This window comes from Heterodontus francisci, chromosome 23, assembly GCF_036365525.1.
Source record: "Heterodontus francisci isolate sHetFra1 chromosome 23, sHetFra1.hap1, whole genome shotgun sequence".
Taxonomy (NCBI): Eukaryota; Metazoa; Chordata; class Chondrichthyes; order Heterodontiformes; family Heterodontidae; genus Heterodontus; species Heterodontus francisci.
In genome coordinates this window covers 38,000,041-38,019,515 of record NC_090393.1, presented here as the reverse complement: position 1 = coordinate 38,019,515, position 19,475 = coordinate 38,000,041, and the positions used below count along the sequence as shown (strand labels likewise).

General features: G+C 42.9%; 1 protein-coding gene across 1 annotated transcript in view; it reads right to left on the bottom strand.

Moving 5' to 3' along the window:
* Positions 1 to 19,207, bottom strand: part of LOC137382992 (protein NipSnap homolog 1-like) — a 52,911-nt gene extending 33,704 nt beyond the window's left edge. The window contains 6 exon segments of the mRNA XM_068055577.1: positions 1,135 to 1,205; positions 6,793 to 6,887; positions 9,881 to 9,926; positions 10,027 to 10,160; positions 19,021 to 19,192; positions 19,195 to 19,207. Coding sequence (XP_067911678.1) covers positions 1,135 to 1,205; positions 6,793 to 6,887; positions 9,881 to 9,926; positions 10,027 to 10,160; positions 19,021 to 19,192; positions 19,195 to 19,207 — 531 coding nt within the window.
* Positions 19,208 to 19,475: the final 268 nt, after the last annotated feature.

Below are 19,475 nucleotides of genomic sequence, written 5' to 3'. Positions count from 1 at the left end.
ACTTGATGGGCCGAATGGCCTCCTTCTGTGTGCCATAAACGACTATGATTCAGCAAAGCAATAGAACTATGCTGGCAAAAAGGGAGGTTCCAGAAATGAGGGATAAGGCCACGGAATGAATGACCTGTAGATGAGGGCATGGATTGGGTGTTGGGGATCAAATGGAAGTTGGGAAGGACAAGTGGATACAGGGAGACCAAGATTTACTGGGACAGTATTAGAATGATCGAGTCTAACAGGGATGAATATATGGATGAGAATTTCAGTGGCAATGGATGAAGTAGGAGCTGAACAGGATGATGATGATGATGATAATGATGATGGAGATAAAAATAAGCAGATCTTGATTGCTATTATATGGGGTTTGGAGCTCAGTTTCTGGCACTGAGGGTTAAGCTTGAATGAACAGCCAGAAGGAGGGATGAAATAAAGGACTAGGGTGCGGGCTTTTAATGGGAGAACATGATGGCTTCAATCTGGTCAATATTGAGTTGTGGTAAGATCATCCATGACTTGATATTGGAAAAGCAGTTGGATGTAACACTGGTGGCTGTGGAATTAAGGGTTGTGTTTAAGAGATAGAGTGGAGTGTCAATATACATATGAAAGCTGACCCTGTACCTAAGGATGATGTCACAAATGGGCAGCATACAGATGCAGAAAAGGGGCCACACCTCAGGTGTACATGCACTTTCAGGAGGAGAAGTCATCGTAGAAGAAGCCACAGCAAGAGATGCACATGCTGCATTGGAACAGGTAGGTGTGGAACCAAGCTACGGTACTGCCATGGAGGTGAAATGATGGAGGAGGATGGAGTGTTCACTTGTATCAATTGATGCAATGAGGTTGAGGAGGACAAACCAGCAGTAATGTCTGGCGGTCTGAAATTTGTTTAAAAGTGTCAGTCATTTGTAACCTTTACATTGGCATATCTTTATGGTAATAGAAAGCACACAGTAACAGCATTAGCCCATTTGTCTTAATCCACTCTTCTACCCAACACATAGTTGCTCATTTACATACTACCCATTAGAAAAATACAAGGATGTGTACAGACTAATGTTGACTTCATAAATGAAACTAAACTTAATTGTCTGAGGCTGGATGACTGAGGGATTGGCTTTCATCTATTACCTTATTCTGTCTTAGCTTCTCCATAGCATCTGTCAAAGCAGGATAACCACCAGAAAACCGCCACAAATGCACTGTGCAAAATAAAAATGACAAATTTGCCGTATACACAAAAAAGGTGTTACAGTATGAAAGAAGAAATCTGGTAATATTCAGTAATAAATTATATGCCACGGGCATTTTAAGGACTTCCTTCACAATCATGAATCGTTGCTGAGGTACAGTAGCATAGTGGTTATGTTACTGGACTAGTAATCCAGAGGCCTGGACTACTGATCCGGATTCATGAGTTCAAATCCCACAACGGCAGCTGGGGAATTTAAATTCAGTTAATTAAATAAGACTGGAACAAAGGAGCTAGTAACCATAATGGTGATCATGAAACTACTGGATTGTCAGAAAAACTCATCTGGTTCACTCATGTGAACCTTTAGGGAAGGAAACCTGCCATCCTTACCCAGTCTGGCCTACATGTGATTGCAGACCCACAGCAATGTGGTGACTCTTAACTTCCTTTCAGCCATTCAGTTGCATCAACCCGCTACAGCAAAAGAATAAAACAGGACGGACCACCTGGCATCAATTTAGGCACCAGAAACAACAAAGACATACCCTTTGTCATCCCCACTAACATCTGGGGACGTGCCAAAATTGGAAGAGCTGTCCCACAGACTAGTCAAGCAAGAGCTTGACATAGTCATACTCACCGAATCGTACCTTACAGCCAGTGTCTCAGACTCCTCCATCACCATCCCTGGCTATGTCCTGTCCCAGCAGCAGGACAGACCCACCAGAGGTGGCAGCACTGTGGCGTACAGTCAGGAGGGCGTGGCCCTGGAAGTCCTCAACATTGAAGTCTCATGGCATCAGGTCAAGCATGGACAAGGAAACGTCCTACTGATTACCACCTACTGCCCTCCCTCAGCTGATGAATCAGTATTCCTCCATGTTGAACACCATTTGGAAGAAGCATTGAGGGTAGCAAAGACACAGAATATACTCTGGGTGGGGGACTTCAATGTCCATCACCAAGAGTGGCTCGGTGGCACCACTACTGATGAACTGGCCGAATCCTGAAGGACATATCTGCCTGACTGGGCCTGTGATTGGTGATAAGAGAATCAACACGAGGGAAATATCTACTTGACCTCGCCCCTATCAATCTACCTGTTGCAGATGCAACTGTCCATGACAGTATTGGTAGGAGGGACCACTGCATAGTCCTGTGGATACAAAGTCCTGTCTTCAAACTGAGGATACCCTCCACCATGTTGTGTGGCACTACCGTCATGCTAAATGGGATAGATTCAGAACAAATTTGGCAGCTCAAAACTGGGTATCCATGAGGTGCTGTGGGCCATTAGCAGCAGCAGAAATTGTATTCAACCACAATCTGCAACATCATGGCCCAGAACCAACCATGGTTCGATGAGGAGTGCAGGAGAGCATGCCAGGAACAGCAGCAGGTGTACCTAAAGATGAGGTGTCAATCTGGTGAAGCTACAACACAGGACTACATGCATGCTAAACAGCAGAAGCAGCATGCGATAGACAGAGCTAAGCAATCCCACAACCAATGGATCAGATCAAAGCTCCGCAGTCCTGCCACATCCAGTCATGAATGGTAGTGGACAACTGAACAACTAACCAGAGGAGGAGGCTCCACAAACATCCCCATCCTCAATGATGGGGGCGGGGTGGGGGGGAGGGGCAGCATGTCAGTTCAAAAGAAAAGGCTGAAGCATTTGCAACCATCTTCAGCCAGAAGTGCCAAGTGAATGATCCATCTTGGCTTCTCCCCGAGGTTCCCAGCATCACAGATGCCAGTCTTCAGACAACTCAATTCACTCCGAGAAACAGCTGAAGGCACAGGATGCAGAAAAGGCTATGGGCCCCGATAACATCCCAGCTGTAATATTGAAGACTTGCTCCACAACTCGCCGTGCCTCTAGCCAAGCTGAACCAATACAGCTACAGCACAGAAATCTACCCAACAATGTGAAAATTTGTCCAGGTATATGCTATCCACAAAAGGTTGGACAAATCCAATCTAGCCAATTACTGCCTTAGCAGTCTGCTCTCAATCATCAGAAAAGCATTAGAAGGTGTCAGTGACAGTGCTATCAAGGGGCACCTACTCAGCAACAACCTGCTCAGCGATGCTCAGTTTGGGTTCTGTCAGGCCACTCGGTCACAGACCTTATTACACCCTGATCCAAACATAACCAAAAAAGCTGAATTCCTGGGGTGAGGTGAGAGTGACTGCCCTGGACATCAAGGCAGCATTTGACTGAGTGTGGCATCAAAGAGCCTTGGCAAAATTAAAGTCAATGGGTATCAAAGGGAAAACTCTCCACTGGTTGGAGTTATCACTGCTTCATCAATGACTTTCCCTCTATCATGAGGTCAGAAGTGGGGATGTTCACGGACGATTGCACAGAGTTTAATTCCATTCAAGACTCCTCAGATACTGAAGCAGTCCGTGCCTGCATGCAGCAAGACCTGGACAACATTCAGACTTGGGCTGACAAGTGGCAAGTAACATTAATGCTACACAAGTGCCAAGTGAAGAGAGAATCTAGCCATCTTCCCTTAATGTTCAACAGCATAACCATCGCTGAATCCTCCACCGCAACATCCTGGGGGTTACTACTGACCAGAAACTTAAATGGACCAGCCACACAAATATTGTGGCTACAAGAGCAAATCGAAGGCTGGGAATTCTGCAGTGCATGACTCACCTCCTGACTCCCTAAAGCCTGTCCACCATTTACAAGGCACAAGTCAGGAGTGTGATGGAATATTCTCCACTTGCCTGGATGAATGCAGCTCCAAGAACACTGAAGCAGCTCAATATCATCCAGGACAAAGCAGCCCACGTGATCGGCACCCCATCCACTGCCTTAAACATTCACTCCCTCCACCACCAGTGCAAAGTGACAGCAGTGTGTACCATCTACAAGACGCAATGCAGCAACTCACCAGGCCTCCTTAAACAGCACCATCCAAACCCACAACCTCTACCGCCTAAAAGGCAGCAGACGCATGGGAACACCACCATCTCTAAGTCACACACCATCCTGACTTGGAACTATATTACTGTTCCTTCACTGTTGCTGGATCAAAAACCTGGAACCTCTTCCCTAACAGCACTTTGAGTGTACCTACACCACATAGACTACAGCAGTTCAAGAACGCAGCTCACCACCATCTTCTCAAGGGGAATTAGGGATGCGCAACAACTTTTGGCCTTGCCAGCGATGCTCACATCCCTTGAAAGAATAAAAGAAAGGAACTGTATTTCCCTACAAATCTGTAACCTCGTGGCCTGACATATTCCTCACTCTACCATTATCATCATGCCAGGGGCCCAACGAGGAGTGTAGGGCAGCATGCCAAGAGCAGCACCAGGCATACCAAAAATGAGATACCAACCTGCTGAAGCTGCAATAAAGGACTATAAGCATGTTAAACAGTGGAGGCAGCATGTGAAAGACAGAGAAAAGCAATTTAACAACCAATGGATCAGATCAAAGCCCTGCAGTCCTGCCTAGACCAGTCATGAATGGAGGTGGGCAATAAAATAACTAATGGGAGGAGAAGACTGTATGAACATCCCCATCCTAAATTATGCCGGAGCCCAGCACTTGAATGCAAAAGATAATGCTGAAGTGTTTGCAACCATCCATGCAAGCATGGATGATCCACCTCCGCCTCCTCCTGCACAAAGAAGGATGGTTGTGGTTGTTGTCATCTTAGCCCCACAACATTGCTGCAAGAGTTCCTCAGCAATATTCTAGGCCCAAGCATCTTCTGCCGCTTCTTCAATACCTTCTTTCCATCATAAAGTCAGAAGTGGGGATGTTTGCTTCTGATTGCACAGTGCTCAGTCCCATTTGCAACTCCTGAGACAATGAAACAGTCTGTTCCCGCATGCAGCAAGACCTCGACAACATTCAGGCTTGGGATGATAAGTGGCAAGCAACATTTGTGCCACACAAGTGTCAGGCAATGACCACATTTACTGCAGCAGTATGCCAAGGCTTCTTCGACATCACATTCCAAATCCGCGACCTTTATCGCCTAGAAGGACAAGAGCAGCAAAAGCATGGGAACATCATCACCTGGAAGTTCCTCTCCAAGTCAAACACCATCCTGACTTGGAAAGATATTGCTGTTCCTTCATCATCACTGGGTCAAAATCCTGGAACTCCCTACCAAACAGTACCGTGGGTGTATCTACACCACACGCACTGCAGCAGTTCAAGAAGGTGGCTCACCACAACCCGCTCAATGGTAATTAGGGATGAGTAAATGCCAGCTACGGCCACATCCCATGAATGAATTTTAAAAAATGTAAAAGGCAAAATATTACGATGCTGGAAATCTGAAACAAAAACAGAAAATGCTGGAAATACTCAGCAGGTCAGGCAGCATCTGTGCAGAGAGAAACAGAGTTAACCCAAAGTTCAAAGCGCTGACTCTGTTTCTCTCCCCACCAATGCTGCCGGACCTGTTAAGTATTTCCAGCATTTTGTGTTTCTATTTAATACAGTGCAACCTTTATGGTTTATCTTGCCAGTGCAATTTAATTGTACATAGTTGGCACCAGGTAACTTATTGTCTGACTACATGTTGCACATGCAATTAGTGATTCACTGTAGACTCTCAGCCAACGTATGCACTTCTGAAATTTTAAAAGTCCCTTTTGGTCAGTAGACGAAAAGCAGGCTCATGTAAACTTGAGCATACTGAAGAGTTTGTATGAAAACAAACATATTTTCAAACTAAGAAACCAAAGTGAAAAGCCCACACTCAGATTGCAGGGCACCACCAAGGTTAGAAAGAATAAAATAGCTGAGGCAAATCAAGAATTAGTGATTGGCTTTGGTTTTAAGAGCTGTAAATTGATGCAGGAAGGAAAGGATGGAGGCGAGTAGTTCCACAGTTCTGCAGAATGAATGAGTTGAATGAGGAGATGCTGCAGTGAGGTTTTATTTCAACGACATGAACAGTAGAAGCAAGAGTATGCAGGAATGTCCATTTATAACTTGGGTAGAAGAAGAGAGGAAAGTTTAGAGAAACAATGAGCATATAGTATTGACAAGGTAAAGAAAGGGAAAAATATTGTGACAAAGGAAGGTTAATGGCTGGAACTGAGAGTGCGAACACTTACCCAACAAGAACATGACATGTTTTTCTTCAGGAGTGTTAGAGAGGCCTTAGCACAGCAGATATGGAAACAGTCTTCAAGTCTTGAACTCCAATGAATTGTTGAAGGAAAAAGGAGCGTTTGGTATCAAAGAGAAGACCAAACTTACTTGGGGGAAGCTTCAGCCTCAGAGGAAGTAGTCGGGTAGTTTTCTGACTCGCCGCCTGGGTGTAAAACCAGTGTGGATCAGTGCCAATTATAGAAACCACCTGATTTTAATTTCCATTGATATCAACTGAAATGAAAACTGGACAGTTTCTGTAACAGGCGGCTGACTCGCAAAGGCAATTTTAGACTCGAGTGGCAAGTTGAAAATCTATCCTAGTGAGGCCAAGAATGATGATAACTGAAAAAAAGACTATGGTTGGAACCATTAAAGGTTAAGAGGGAAAGTGAGGAAACATTAAATATAGCGTTCAAATTGAATCAAGGCTAAACGGCAAGCTTACCTGCTTGGTCCTGTTCACCATACAAGGTATTCCAGCTCCCAACGATCTCACACGGGTATTCGGAATCATTGTGTAGCTTTTGCAATATTTGCTCTCTGTGGTCATTAACAAAGAACTTTTTCATCAAAAGGCAAACAATCTATATCTAGGCACATCAGATGGATCTTTCAGTGGAGATAAATATCAATATAGACAGCCTACTGGCATTTTAACATTATATGAAAAATGAAGTTAGTTCCAAAAGCATGCAATCCCTCAATAAATGTATTAATATGGTGGGGCTCTAATTTTACCGTCAATTATCCTGATACTTGTAGAAATATGGGCAGCACAAAATAATGTGGTCACTAATATTTGAAGAGTAAATGAAACCACAAAGAATGTTAACAAGCTTTTAGTGCAAAGGTTTATTCATAAATAATTTGCCAGGATGTGAAAGATTAGGTGTCTATGGCACAAAGGTCAGAGCACATGACTATTAAGAAATCGTGCTACATTTTTTGAGTGAAATAATGTGTTAAGTTACTGAAATTCAGAAAGGCAGATGGTAACATTTCTTGGACAGAAATAAGCATCGCCTGAAGCACAAGGGGCTGACATTGAAGTAACTTATACAACTGTAAACAGACAAGTCTATAATGCCTTTTTTTCATTGCACCGTGCTTACGAATTATAAAAGAAGTATGCTTAGATTTTTGAAAATAATCATAGTCAAGGCACTGTTGGACTTTGAAAAGACCTCGATGTTCTTTTCTCTGCTGGTTGCTGTGAGGAAACGACAGTACGTTAGTTCTGTATGAACCAACTGGAATGAGTCAAGTAGAAGAAATTAGACAAAATTTGCACAACACCAAACACAGCTAGGAAAGGCAACGGTCACTGGGAATTATTGGAACAATAGCTTAGCAACCCACAGATTGTGTAAATCCCAGTGCAGCAAGTTGTGAAAATTGCTAATTTGTGGGCTATCATCCAGAGTGTCGGAAAAATCTAACTGGTTTACTAATGCCCTTCACCAGTTTCACAATATGTCAGTGACTCTTAATGTCCTATGGAATAGTTTAGAAGGTGGCTGAGTTGTAAAACAGCTGCTTTAAAAAAAAGCAGAAAGAGAAAGAAAATAGCCCATGCATTATCTTAGACTGTTGCTTCACCATCAATGGCCCAAGTCCTTGGAGTTCTCCACCTCCCATGATTTTGGAATCAACATCACTACAAGGATTGCAGTGGTTCAAGAACAGCAACCAAAGATGGGCATTAGTTATGGTCTTGTGAGCATCATCCACAGCCCAAGATCAACCATATACAAAATGACTAAGATATTTGGTGGGGGAGCACACATAACGATAGCTGAATAAATGTTATCCAGCAGGGTGTTAGTGCAGTTAGAAAGGATTAAAAGATTACTTTAAATTGGAATACAATTTATTATTTAGAAGTCAAATGAAAGCATTCATATAAAATAAGGGGTAGATAAAACACAGGATACTACATTTAAACAACATGCAGAACTATTTGCACACAATGGCAAGTTACTGCTGCGCTATGTTTAATCAAGCCAAGAAATTATTTATCTGTCGTATTTTATGAATATACATTAGTTAGCGTTATTGAAATTTAATAAAACCTCATACCTCCTATTTCTGTTCATAGGAAATAGGAACATTGGAGCAGGAGTAGGCCATTCAGCCATTCAATATGATCATGGCTGATCTTCCACTTCATTGCCCTTTCCCAACACTATCCTCATATCACTTTATGTCATTTGTATTTAGAAATCTGTCAATCTCTGCTTTAAACATACTTAATGACTGAGCTTCCACAGCCCTCTGGGGTAGAGAATTCCAAAGATGCCCAACCCTCTGAGTAAAGAAATTTCTCCTCATCTCTATACTAAGTGGCTTCCCCCTTATTTTGAAATTGTGTTCCCTGGTTCTCGACTCCCCAAGCAGGGGAAACATCTTAGCTACATCTACCCTGTCTATCCCTTTAAGTATTTTGTAGGTTTCAATGAGATCACCTCTCATTCTTTGAAACTCTAGAGAATACAGGCCCAGTTTCCCCAATCTCTCTTCATTGGACAGACCTGCCATCCCGGGAATAAGTCTGGTGAACCTTTGTTGCACTCCCTCTATTGCAATAATATCCTTCCTAAGGTAAGGGAATCAAAACTGCTCCAGATGCAGTCTAACCAAGGTTCGATACAATTGAAGCAGGACTTCACTACTCCTGTACTCAAATCCTCTTGTGATAAAGGCTAACATTCTATTAGCCTTCTTAATTGCTTGCTGCACCTGCATGTTAGCTTTCAGTGACTTATTGACAAGGACACTCAGGCCCCTTTGTACATCTACACTTTTTAATCTCTTACCATATAAGGAATTCTCTGCACATCTGTTCCTCCTACCAAAGTGGATAACCTCACATTTTTCCACATTATATCCATCTGCCACGTTCTTGCCCACTCACTAAGTCTTTCCAAATCCCCTTGAAGCCACTTTGCATCTTCCTCACAGCACACATTCCCACCAAGTTTTGTGTCATCCATTCGGTGCTGTGTACAGGATTTCTGCGGCATAGTGACAGGCAAGATTGGGTCCTAATAATTGGATAAAGTTTGTAGTTTTATTTATAGACTAACACTTGCTTATGTCAGATTCTAGGAGACTGGCAATCTTTTACCCTACTAAATCGAGCTCCTCAGCTTGAGAAAACCACGACCCCCAAAAAAATGGATTCATGATTCTGCTACCAGGATAAGGGAGATGGATTTACAAGTGCAAACGTCAGGAGCAGGTTAATGGTCATTTGTAATCTGACCTAAACAAGCTCTAAGCATAAAGCATCTATCGTTTCATTATTGCTGAGGTATTTTATTTAACCCAGTTAAGTACGTAGGAAGTATTTCAGTGCTAGGCGATTGGGTTTTCTGTTGAAAAATAAACTAAATTTAATTCAAAATAAGAGAACTAACAACTGGGTTAGAGGAATTCATCTTAGAAAATAATACACAAAATGCCATATCATACTGCATTAGAAGGCACATCCACATAAAATCAAGTAATTTTTTGACAGGTAGGGAACTTACGACAAACTGTTGTAGGCATCCAGACATTCTGGCTTCACATTATGAACTAAGACAAAAATAAAAAATAAAAAACTTCGTATGAGTTGAACTATCAGTTGACTTTTGATATAGTAATTAAAGATATGGATTGAATGGTTTGCACCTACATTGCATTTTAAACAAGCCGCTGGTCTCCTTTTTGGAAAGAAGATTGGAGTGAGCATCTTTCCTCTGATTTACTTTGTGGACAAAAAATGATCGAAACCACCCTTTATCCTGTTGCTCTCCGTTGCAATTTTCCCTGCAGAAAGCACAAAAAAGTTGTGCGTTTATATAGAAACAGAGGAGTGTAATTATTGGCTGCTTCTCTCCTACAGGCCAGTGTATAGACACTGAAGTGTACACACTGAAGTGAAAAATACTTCAGACAAGAAGCATGCTGTCCAAGTGCTACAGGGTGACAGGATGATTTCCAGACTTGAGTTGTACCAACAGAGAGAGGCAGCAAGTACAACATCACACAGATACATGCTCCCCTATGCCTCCCCCTACCATGTTTACATGCCGTGACCAGCTTACATTTGCCATGACACTGGCTTTGAAGCAGGAATTGCATGCTCAACCCTACCAGTCTTTTTTAATTTTTGAGAAGTCTACTTGAGGGGCCAATGCCCCTAATGCAGCAAAGTAAAAATGAATGGGATAAAGGATTAGGCAAATCAAAACTGTCTGTTCAGGTAGCTGGAAGCTTTAGTTTTAAGGGGTCAATTTAAGGTGATACTCCTGGTGTGGAACCTCACAGTTGGTGGGGATCACAAAATCATCCCTTAAAAGTCTAGATTGTTAGATTAAGACAAATGAAGAATTTCACAGTTTTCAAATTCTAGGAAAAATGAGTTAGAACAGAAAATGGTGGGATAAGTCTGGATTTTACCAATGTGAGAATGAAGGGAGGAGAAGCAGCGTGTAGGGCAATGTATCTGGAGCTTAGGAGGAACAAGATAGGCAAGTTCAGTGTAGCAAGATTCTTACAGTCTTTATGGAGTTGATTGCCAAATGAATGTTGTGCAATATTTAATGACAGAAAGTAAATAGTGTCCACTTTCGGAACTTGCTACATTTTCCATGGCAAAACTTGAAGTATGCCAGGTTCTGCAACATTTTTTCAGAAATTTCAACAGTCGGCAATGTGATCACAGCAAAGGACATGAATAAATAAGTTGCAAGATGACTAGGTAAACTGGTTAAGGATTAAAATCTCCATTTTGATGCATTTAATCTTAAGTGATTTAAAAGGAGCATTCTCATCATGCAATTAAGCCTTGCAAAATAATTTATCTTATCAGTGAACAGAAAGAGCATAATCAGCAGAGCAACCATCTCATTGTATCCCCCAACAATACAGCACAAAGTTGCTACAGATTTGCCTACAATCAGGTTTTCATAACACAATCTGAAAATCCATGAAAGGCAATAAAAAGGTTAAATTATTCTATTGGAAGATATGCTCAATTTATACTGTATTTACCAATCTAAGACTAATATCTAAGTGTTACACACAGTTAGAAGACTCATTATACTATATACTGATTTCAGTCTGACAACCTCTGAGGTCAAGTGACAAACAGCTGTTCGCATGTGCACTGACATATGTGCAGTGCTCTGTTCTCCTGACAATTTAATGTTGAGAAATTAAGAGAGAAGCATTTCTTTTATCCTAATTTAAAAAGGTTATTTTGGTAACAGTGAACTATTTTTGTAAAATGTTAATGGTTCCTCTCTTTGGATGGCATTTCTTAGCTTTAAAAGTGTCATGCAGACCCCCCCCCCCCGCCACCTGCCAAGACTGAGGCACATTAATTTTGTCATATGAACATTAATTTGAAAACTGTTGCTGAAGCGAAGAAAGGACTTGTTTAAAAAAAAAATCACCAGGCCCTTGGCTGGAAAGATATTTGCATATTAACAGACAGTGCTTGTGGAGACAAAGGGGTTACTTCCCTTATCCAATTTAACCCATAATGGACTTTGAGCACCAGACATTGAAGGTGAGGGAGCTCAAATTTCAGGATGACTGCTGGGATGGCCGAATTCACAAACAGACGTGGTCAGACCAGCTGGTTACATGACTAGCCTGCTTGGCAGGCTGGTTTTTCTGAATTGTACAACGCATTTCGAACAGAGAGACTGCAGTATGCTCCTGGACTGAAGAAGACCTCGCCTGTCTGGCTCTCCCTCTCTTTCTCACAGAACTCCAAATCCACTGAAGACACGGGAACAAGGTTTAAGAAGAATACTGGCCCCCAGCAAAGAGCAAGATCCACCTACAATCAAGCACTCTACAGTGAGCTCGAAGAACTGCAACATAAACCCTCTTCAGAGATTGCCTCAAACTTTTTCACTTTATTTTCTTCTGCTCTTTTCTGTCTCTATCTGCATGTGTGTATCATGTATGCATGCTAGCATGGGCGCATCATGTATCGTAGGCATTAACCAAATTAGAGTTTAGTTTCGGTGACTGCAGCGTTGATAGCAACGGAGGTGCGTGAACGGGCTTACAGCTGAGAAGTCAATTTCAGCGTAAGTTTAAAAGTGAATTCCCTTTTGTTTTCAGAGGACCAGGGGACTGCTGGGTAAGGAAAAGGGTATATATTTGTGTGGTTTAGAATCTCTTTCTTTTAGTTTCGGTGACTGCAGCGTTGATAGCAACGGAGGTGCGTGAACGGGCTTACAGCTGAGAAGTCAATTTCAGCGTAAGTTTAAAAGTGAATTCCCTTTTGTTTTCGGAGGACCAGGGGACTGCTGGGTAAGGAAAAAGGTATATATTTGTGTGGTGGCTGTACCCGAGACACTACACGTGTAGTGTCTCCCACCCACCCTCCTCCTCTAACCATAAAAAAAGGACTCTGGTGTGTTGATAAGGTAAGCTTTTTATTTAGGAAATTCTGTCCGTTGGATTGCTAACCTAACAAGTTTTGACTTTTTGTTTTTTTTGGTTTTTCAGTAGATTTGTTGGGAATTTGGAATAGTGGGAATGGAGATTAAGGCAGTTGTATGTTCCTCCTGCAGAATGTGGGAGGTAAGGGTCGCCAAGAGTGTCCCTGCTGACTGCATCTGTGGGAAGTGCACCCAACTCCAGCTCCTCGAGAACCGCGTTAGGGAACTGGAGCTGGAGCTGGATGAACTTCGGATCATTCGGGAGGCGGAGGAGGTTATTGAGAGGAGTTATGGGGAGGTAGTCACACCTCAGGTAAAAGAAGTAGGTAGATGAGTTACCGTCAGGGGAAGGAGAGGGAACCAGCAGGCAGTGCAGGGATCCCCTGTGGCTGTTTCCCTCAACAACAGGTATACCGTTTTGGATACTGTTGCGGGGGACGACTTACCGGGGGTAAGCAATGGGGTACAGATATCTGGCACAGAGTCTGTCCCTGTTGCTCAGAAGGGAAGGGGGAAGAGGAGCAGAATATTAGTCATTGGGGACTCCATAGTTAGGGGAACAGATAGGAGGTTCTGTGGGAACGAGAGAGACTCACGGTTGGTATGTTGCCTCCCAGGTGCCAGGGTTCGTGATGTCTCGGATCGTGTTTTTGGGATCCTTAATGGGGAGGGGGAGCAGCCCCAAGTCGTGGTCCACATAGGCACCAACGACATAGGTAGGAAGAGAGATGGGGATTTAAGACAGAAATTTAGGGAGCTAGGGTGGAAGCTTAGAGCAAGAACAAACAGAGTTGTTATCTCTGGGTTGTTGCCCGTGCCACGTGATAGCGAAGCGAGGAATAGGGAGAGAGAGGAGTTGAACACGTGGCTGCAGGGATGGTGCAGGAGGGAGGGATTTGGTTTCCTGGATAATTGGGGCTCTTTCTGGGGTAGGTGGGACCTCTACAAACAGGATGGTCTTCACCTGAACCAGAGGGGTACCAATATCCTGGGGGGGAGGTTTGCTAGTGCTCTTCGGGGGGGTTTAAACTAATTCAGCAGGGGAATGGGAACCCAAATTGTAGTGCCAGTGTACAGGATGTTGAGAGTAGTGAGGTCAGGGATATGGTTACAAGGAAGCAAGAGGGCACTGGCAAGCAAGAACCTGGTTTAAAGTGTGTCTATTTCAACGCCAGGAGCATCCGGAATAAGGTGGGTGAGCTTGCAGCATGGGTTGGTACCTGGGATCTCGATGTAGTGGCCATTTCGGAGACATGGGTAGAGCAGGGGCAGGAATGCATGTTGCAGATTCCGGGATTTAGATGTTTCAGTAAGAACAGAGAAGATGGTAAAAGAGGGGGGGGTGTGGCATTGTTAATCAAGGAGAGTATTACAGCGACAGAAAGGACGTTTGAGGACTCGTCTACTGAGGTAGTATGGGCTGAGGTTAGAAACAGGAGAGGTGAGGTTACCCTGTTGGGAGTCTTTTATAGACCTCCGAATAGTTCCAGAGATGTAGAGGAAAGGATAGCGAAGATGATTCTCGACAGGGGTGAGAGTAACAGGGTAGTTGTTATGGGGGACTTTAACTTTCCAAATATCGACTGGAAATACTATAGTTCGAGTACTTTAGATGGGTCAGTTTTTGTCCAGTGTGTGCAGGAGGGTTTTCTGACACAGTATGTAGACAGGCCAACCAGGGGCGATGCCACATTGGATTTGGTACTGGGAAATGAACCCGGCCAGGTGTTAGATTTAGATGTAGGTGAGCACTTTGGTGACAGTGATCACAATTCGGTTAGGTTTACCTTAGCGATGGGCAGGGACAGGTATATACCGCAGGGCAAGAATTATAACTGGGGGAAAGGAAATTATGATGCGATTAGGCAAGATTTAGGATGCGTAGGATGGGGAAGGAAACTGCAGGGGATGGGAACAATCGAAATGTGGAGCTTATTCAAGGAGCAGCTACTGCGTGTCCTTGATAAGTATGTACCTGTGAGGCAGGGAGGAAGTTGTCGTGCGAGGGAGCCGTGGTTTACTAAAGAAGTTGAAGCGCTTGTCAAGAGGAAGAAGAAGGCTTATGTTAGGATGAGACGTGAAGGCTCAGTTAGGGCGCTTGAGAGCTACAAGCTAGCCAGGAAGGATCTAAAGGGAGAGCTAAGAAGAGCAAGGAGAGGACACGAGAAGTCATTGGTGGATCGGATCAGGGAAAACCCTAAGGCTTTCTATAGGTATATCAGGAATAAAAGAATGACTAGAGTTAGATTAGGGCCAATCAAGGATAGTAGTGGGAAGTTGTGTGTGGAATCAGAGGAGATAGGGGAAGTGTTAAATGAATATTTTGCGTCAGTATTTACAGTAGAGAAAGAAAATGTTGTTGAGAATACTGAGATTCAGGCTACGAGGCTAGATGGGATTGAGGTTCACAAGGAGGAGGTGTTAGCAATTTTGGAAAGTGTGAAAATAGATAAGTCCCCTGGGCCAAATGGGATTTATCCTAGGATTCTCTGGGAAGCTAGGGAAGAGATTGCAGAGCCTTTGTCCTTGATCTTTATGTCGTCATTGTCGACAGGAATAGTGCCGGAAGACTGGAGGATAGCAAATGTTGTCCCCTTGTTCAAGAAGGGGAGTAGAGACAGCCCTGGTAATTATAGACCTGTGAGCCTCACTTCGGTTGTGGGTAAAATGTTGGAAAAGGTTATAAGAGACAGGATTTATAATCATCTTGAAAAGAATAAGTTCATTTGCGATAGTCAGCACGGTTTTGTGACGGGTAGGTCGTGCCTCACAAACCTTATTGAGTTTTTCGAGAAGGTGACCAAACAGGTGGATGAGGGTAAAGCAGTGGATGTGGTGTATATGGATTTCAGTAAGGCGTTTGATAAGGTTCCCCACGGTAGGCTATTGCAGAAAATACGGAAGTATGGGGTTGAAGGTGATTTAGAGCTTTGGATCAGAAATTGGCTAGCTGAAAGAAGACAGAGGGTGGTGGTTGATGGCAAATGTTCATCCTGGAGTTTAGTTACTAGTGGTGTACCGTAAGGATCTGTTTTGGGGCCATTGCTGTTTGTCATTTTTATAAATGACCTGGAAGAGGGTGTAGAAGGGTGGGTTAGTAAATTTGCAGATGACACTAAGGTCGGTGGAGTTGTGGATAGTGCCGAAGGATGTTGTAGGGTACAGAGAGACATAGATAGGCTGCAGAGCTGGGCTGAGAGATGGCAAATGGAGTTTAATGCGGAAAAGTGTGAGGTGATTCACTTTGGAAGGGGTAACAGGAATGCAGAGTACTGGGCTAATGGGAAGATTCTTGTTAGTGTAGATGAGCAGAGAGATCTTGGTGTCCAGGTGCATAAATCCCTGAAGGTTGCTAACCAGGTTAATAGGGCTGTCAAGAAGGCATATGGTGTGTTAGCTTTTATTAGTAGGGGGGTCGAGTTTCGGAGCCACGAGGTCATGCTGCAGCTGCACAAGACTCTGGTGAGACCGCACCTGGAGTATTGCGTGCAGTTCTGGTTACCGCATTATAGAAAGGATGTGGAAGCTATGGAAAGGGTGCAGAGGAGATTTACTAGGATGTTGCCTGGTATGGAGGGAAGGTCTTACGAGGAAAGGCTGAGGGACTTGAGGTTGTTTTCGTTGGAGAGAAGGAGGAGGAGAGGTGACTTAATAGAGACATATAAGATAATCAGAGGGTTAGATAGGGTGGATAGTGAGCGTCTTTTTCCTCGGATGGTGATGGCAAACATGAGGGGACATAGCTTCAAGTTGAGGGGTGATAGATATAGGACAGATGTGAGAGGTAGTTTCTTTACTCAGAGAGTAGTAAGGGCGTGGAATGCCCTGCCTGCAGCAGTAGTAGATTCGCCAACTTTAAGGGCATTTAAGTGGACATTGGATAGACACATGGATGAAAATGGAATAGTGTAGGTCAGATGGTTTCACAGCTCGGCGCAACATCGAGGGCCGAAGGGCCTGTACTGCGCTGTAATATTCTAATTCTAATCTTTACGTTTAATAAATTTCAACCTTTCTTCTTTAAACCTAAGAAAACCTGTTTGTGCTGGTTTCTTTGCCTTATAATTGGAAAGCAGTGAACATGGATTCACCAAGGCGGAGCTAAGAACAGTGTGTTTAAAATTAAATCCTGTTATGGTAAGACCAGGTAAAGACTGAGAGGGAACCCCAGACCCTTTTCTCACCTGGTCGTAACAAAAGCAAGTTATTTTAAGGCACCTCCCTCAAAATTGCTTTCAGCAGAGGCATGCTAGGAAACTGCCCTCTCTTCTTGCAGCTTTGTTTGATGCATATCAGAAAAAATGCCATCCAAGCTAATAATGTTGATTACTAATAGATATGTGTCTGAAGTTATCCAAGTACTAAAAACAATTACATTATGTCAACAGGCCACAACATAATCTGATCAGAGTAGCTTCAGCAGAGACAGCTCTTGTCAGACACCACAGACAGTAAACCATTACTATTGTTTGTGTATATGGAATTGAACCACCTGATAACTGTAAGTAAAACATCTTGGTCTTGAAGGAGATACTGTGGCATGGACTTTTATCCTGGAGGGGAATTCTGTGTTAGGGGTGGGGTGGAAGGGAATGCAGCTGTGAGGTTGGAAAACCATTTAACCACTTAAAAGAATTTAACTACATGGCTCCTTTAATTGTTTTTCCTGTCAGATCTCACCACAGGCAGCCTGATTTACAGGGTGGCGGCCTTTTGGGTGGGAAGCCTGCTTCACAAGGCTGAAGCCTATGACAGTAGGTAGGTGTATTGTAGAACGAGAGAGAAATTGTGGGTGGTGAGGGAGGTGGGAGGTCTGGATTGGAGGATCCAATAGCTAGTAATGTTTTTAGGCTGATTGCAGCAGACGCTGTGGACAGGAATGTCCACACACTTTCAAGATTGTAATTATTTGAACTACCAATTGTCTGAAATATCCGCAAAAGAATATAATTCAAAGGAGCCAAACTGACCAATTTGATTATTTAACTTTCACATGCACTGGTTCAAAGCTAATGTATTACCTAGATTTACAGGCTGTAAATCATCTTTAGCGTTTGGCAGTTTAGTCTGTCATGAGAGAGTCTGATGTGACCTTTTTAATTATCCTCTGAATTAATGGATAGGATTAAATGCTCTGTGTTATCCAGATAATAAATGGCTATGCAATCCTAGATTACTATTCACACAAGGCCTTGTTTCAGTTACATTGCCAATGGAAGCAGTTGGACGTAAGGAATAGCATCTAAAGAAGCCCGAATCATAACTACAAGAGGTTGATGGATTCCCTTAAGGACATTTAAAATGTGGCTTTGCACTGGACTGGAGTTATTCTGCAGCCAGCGCTTGCATTACTTGGCTAGACTGTAATTAAGTGTCAGATCAGGACCTGATACCCGAGTTAAAGTACCTGTCCTTGATGTATTCATTCACCATCATGCTGACATAATGTCAGTGTGAAGTCGAAAACAGTTTTCCATCAACACTAAACTGAATTGAATTGAGGGTCAAGGCCCAAACTGTCTCCAAAGGGAAGCATAGTTTGCTTAACTACTCCATAAAATCTTATTCCATTTTCTTTCAGTGCCAGGCTGAACCATGACATCGGATTGAGGCTGCATTTACACGATAACTAGTGTTGGTGTGAAGCAAAACCTCATACACCAATGTAGTTACAGTATGAATGCACCCAGAGCTACAGACAGTAAATATCAGATTACTTAATTAGAAGACACGATTTTTTTTTTTAACAAATTACTTTGGAAAGTGAGCAATTTTTCACAGTCAATTCATCACAATTAAAAAAAAACAGCTACAAAACAGGGAATTTGGTTAAAATTTAGTTCAAAAATCAAAACAGCTCAGGAATTCTACTCATTTCATAACGTTTGTTAAAGAGTGAGGGAGTAGAATTCAAATACTTTAGGCTCACATTAAAGTAAGTTCTTATTTGTAGCTAAGAACAAAATATTGAGTAAATATAACTGACTTTGTTAGAATTATAAACATGTGTCAAAGCACAAACTTTAAATGTTGCATTTCACAAGGTTCTGAAGGAAAATCGTGTTTTTGTTTTGAATGGGACACATTAAACACGCGATAATAATCCCATAAACAGAAATATCAACTGCTTCAGTACTGGGACCTCTCTCGCAGGTTCTCTGCCAGCGGCCAGATAACATTGCCAGCACAGGGACACAGCAGCCGGCAGGAAAGTACGACATTACCTGCTGAAAGTCACAGCCACCGAACTCCGTGTTAGCAATGCCGACGATTTCCACATCCGAGCAGGCCACATCGCCGCCATCTTCTTGTTTTTCTGGCTGGGAAGGTCGGCGTTTGTGTGTTTTTCTTCCAAGGTCTGCCAAAGTCCTGTCGGTGAACGTCGTTCAGCAGGGAACGTGAGCGCCACATCAGTGCACATAGGCAGGAAATGGAAAATGCTCTGGTCATGTTCCTATCTATCTGTATATAGTATATATCATCTGGTATTTTAGAAATAATGTCGAAATATTATAGTAACAATATTGTGCTTTGGAGTCTTCATGTAATAAATCTCTGGAAATAACACTTTCATCTGAAATTTATGTTTTTCAAACACAATATTCCAATTTGTGAACAATTAAACATTGATAAGATATAGGACTGAACTTTAAAATCTATATACGCACACTCATATATA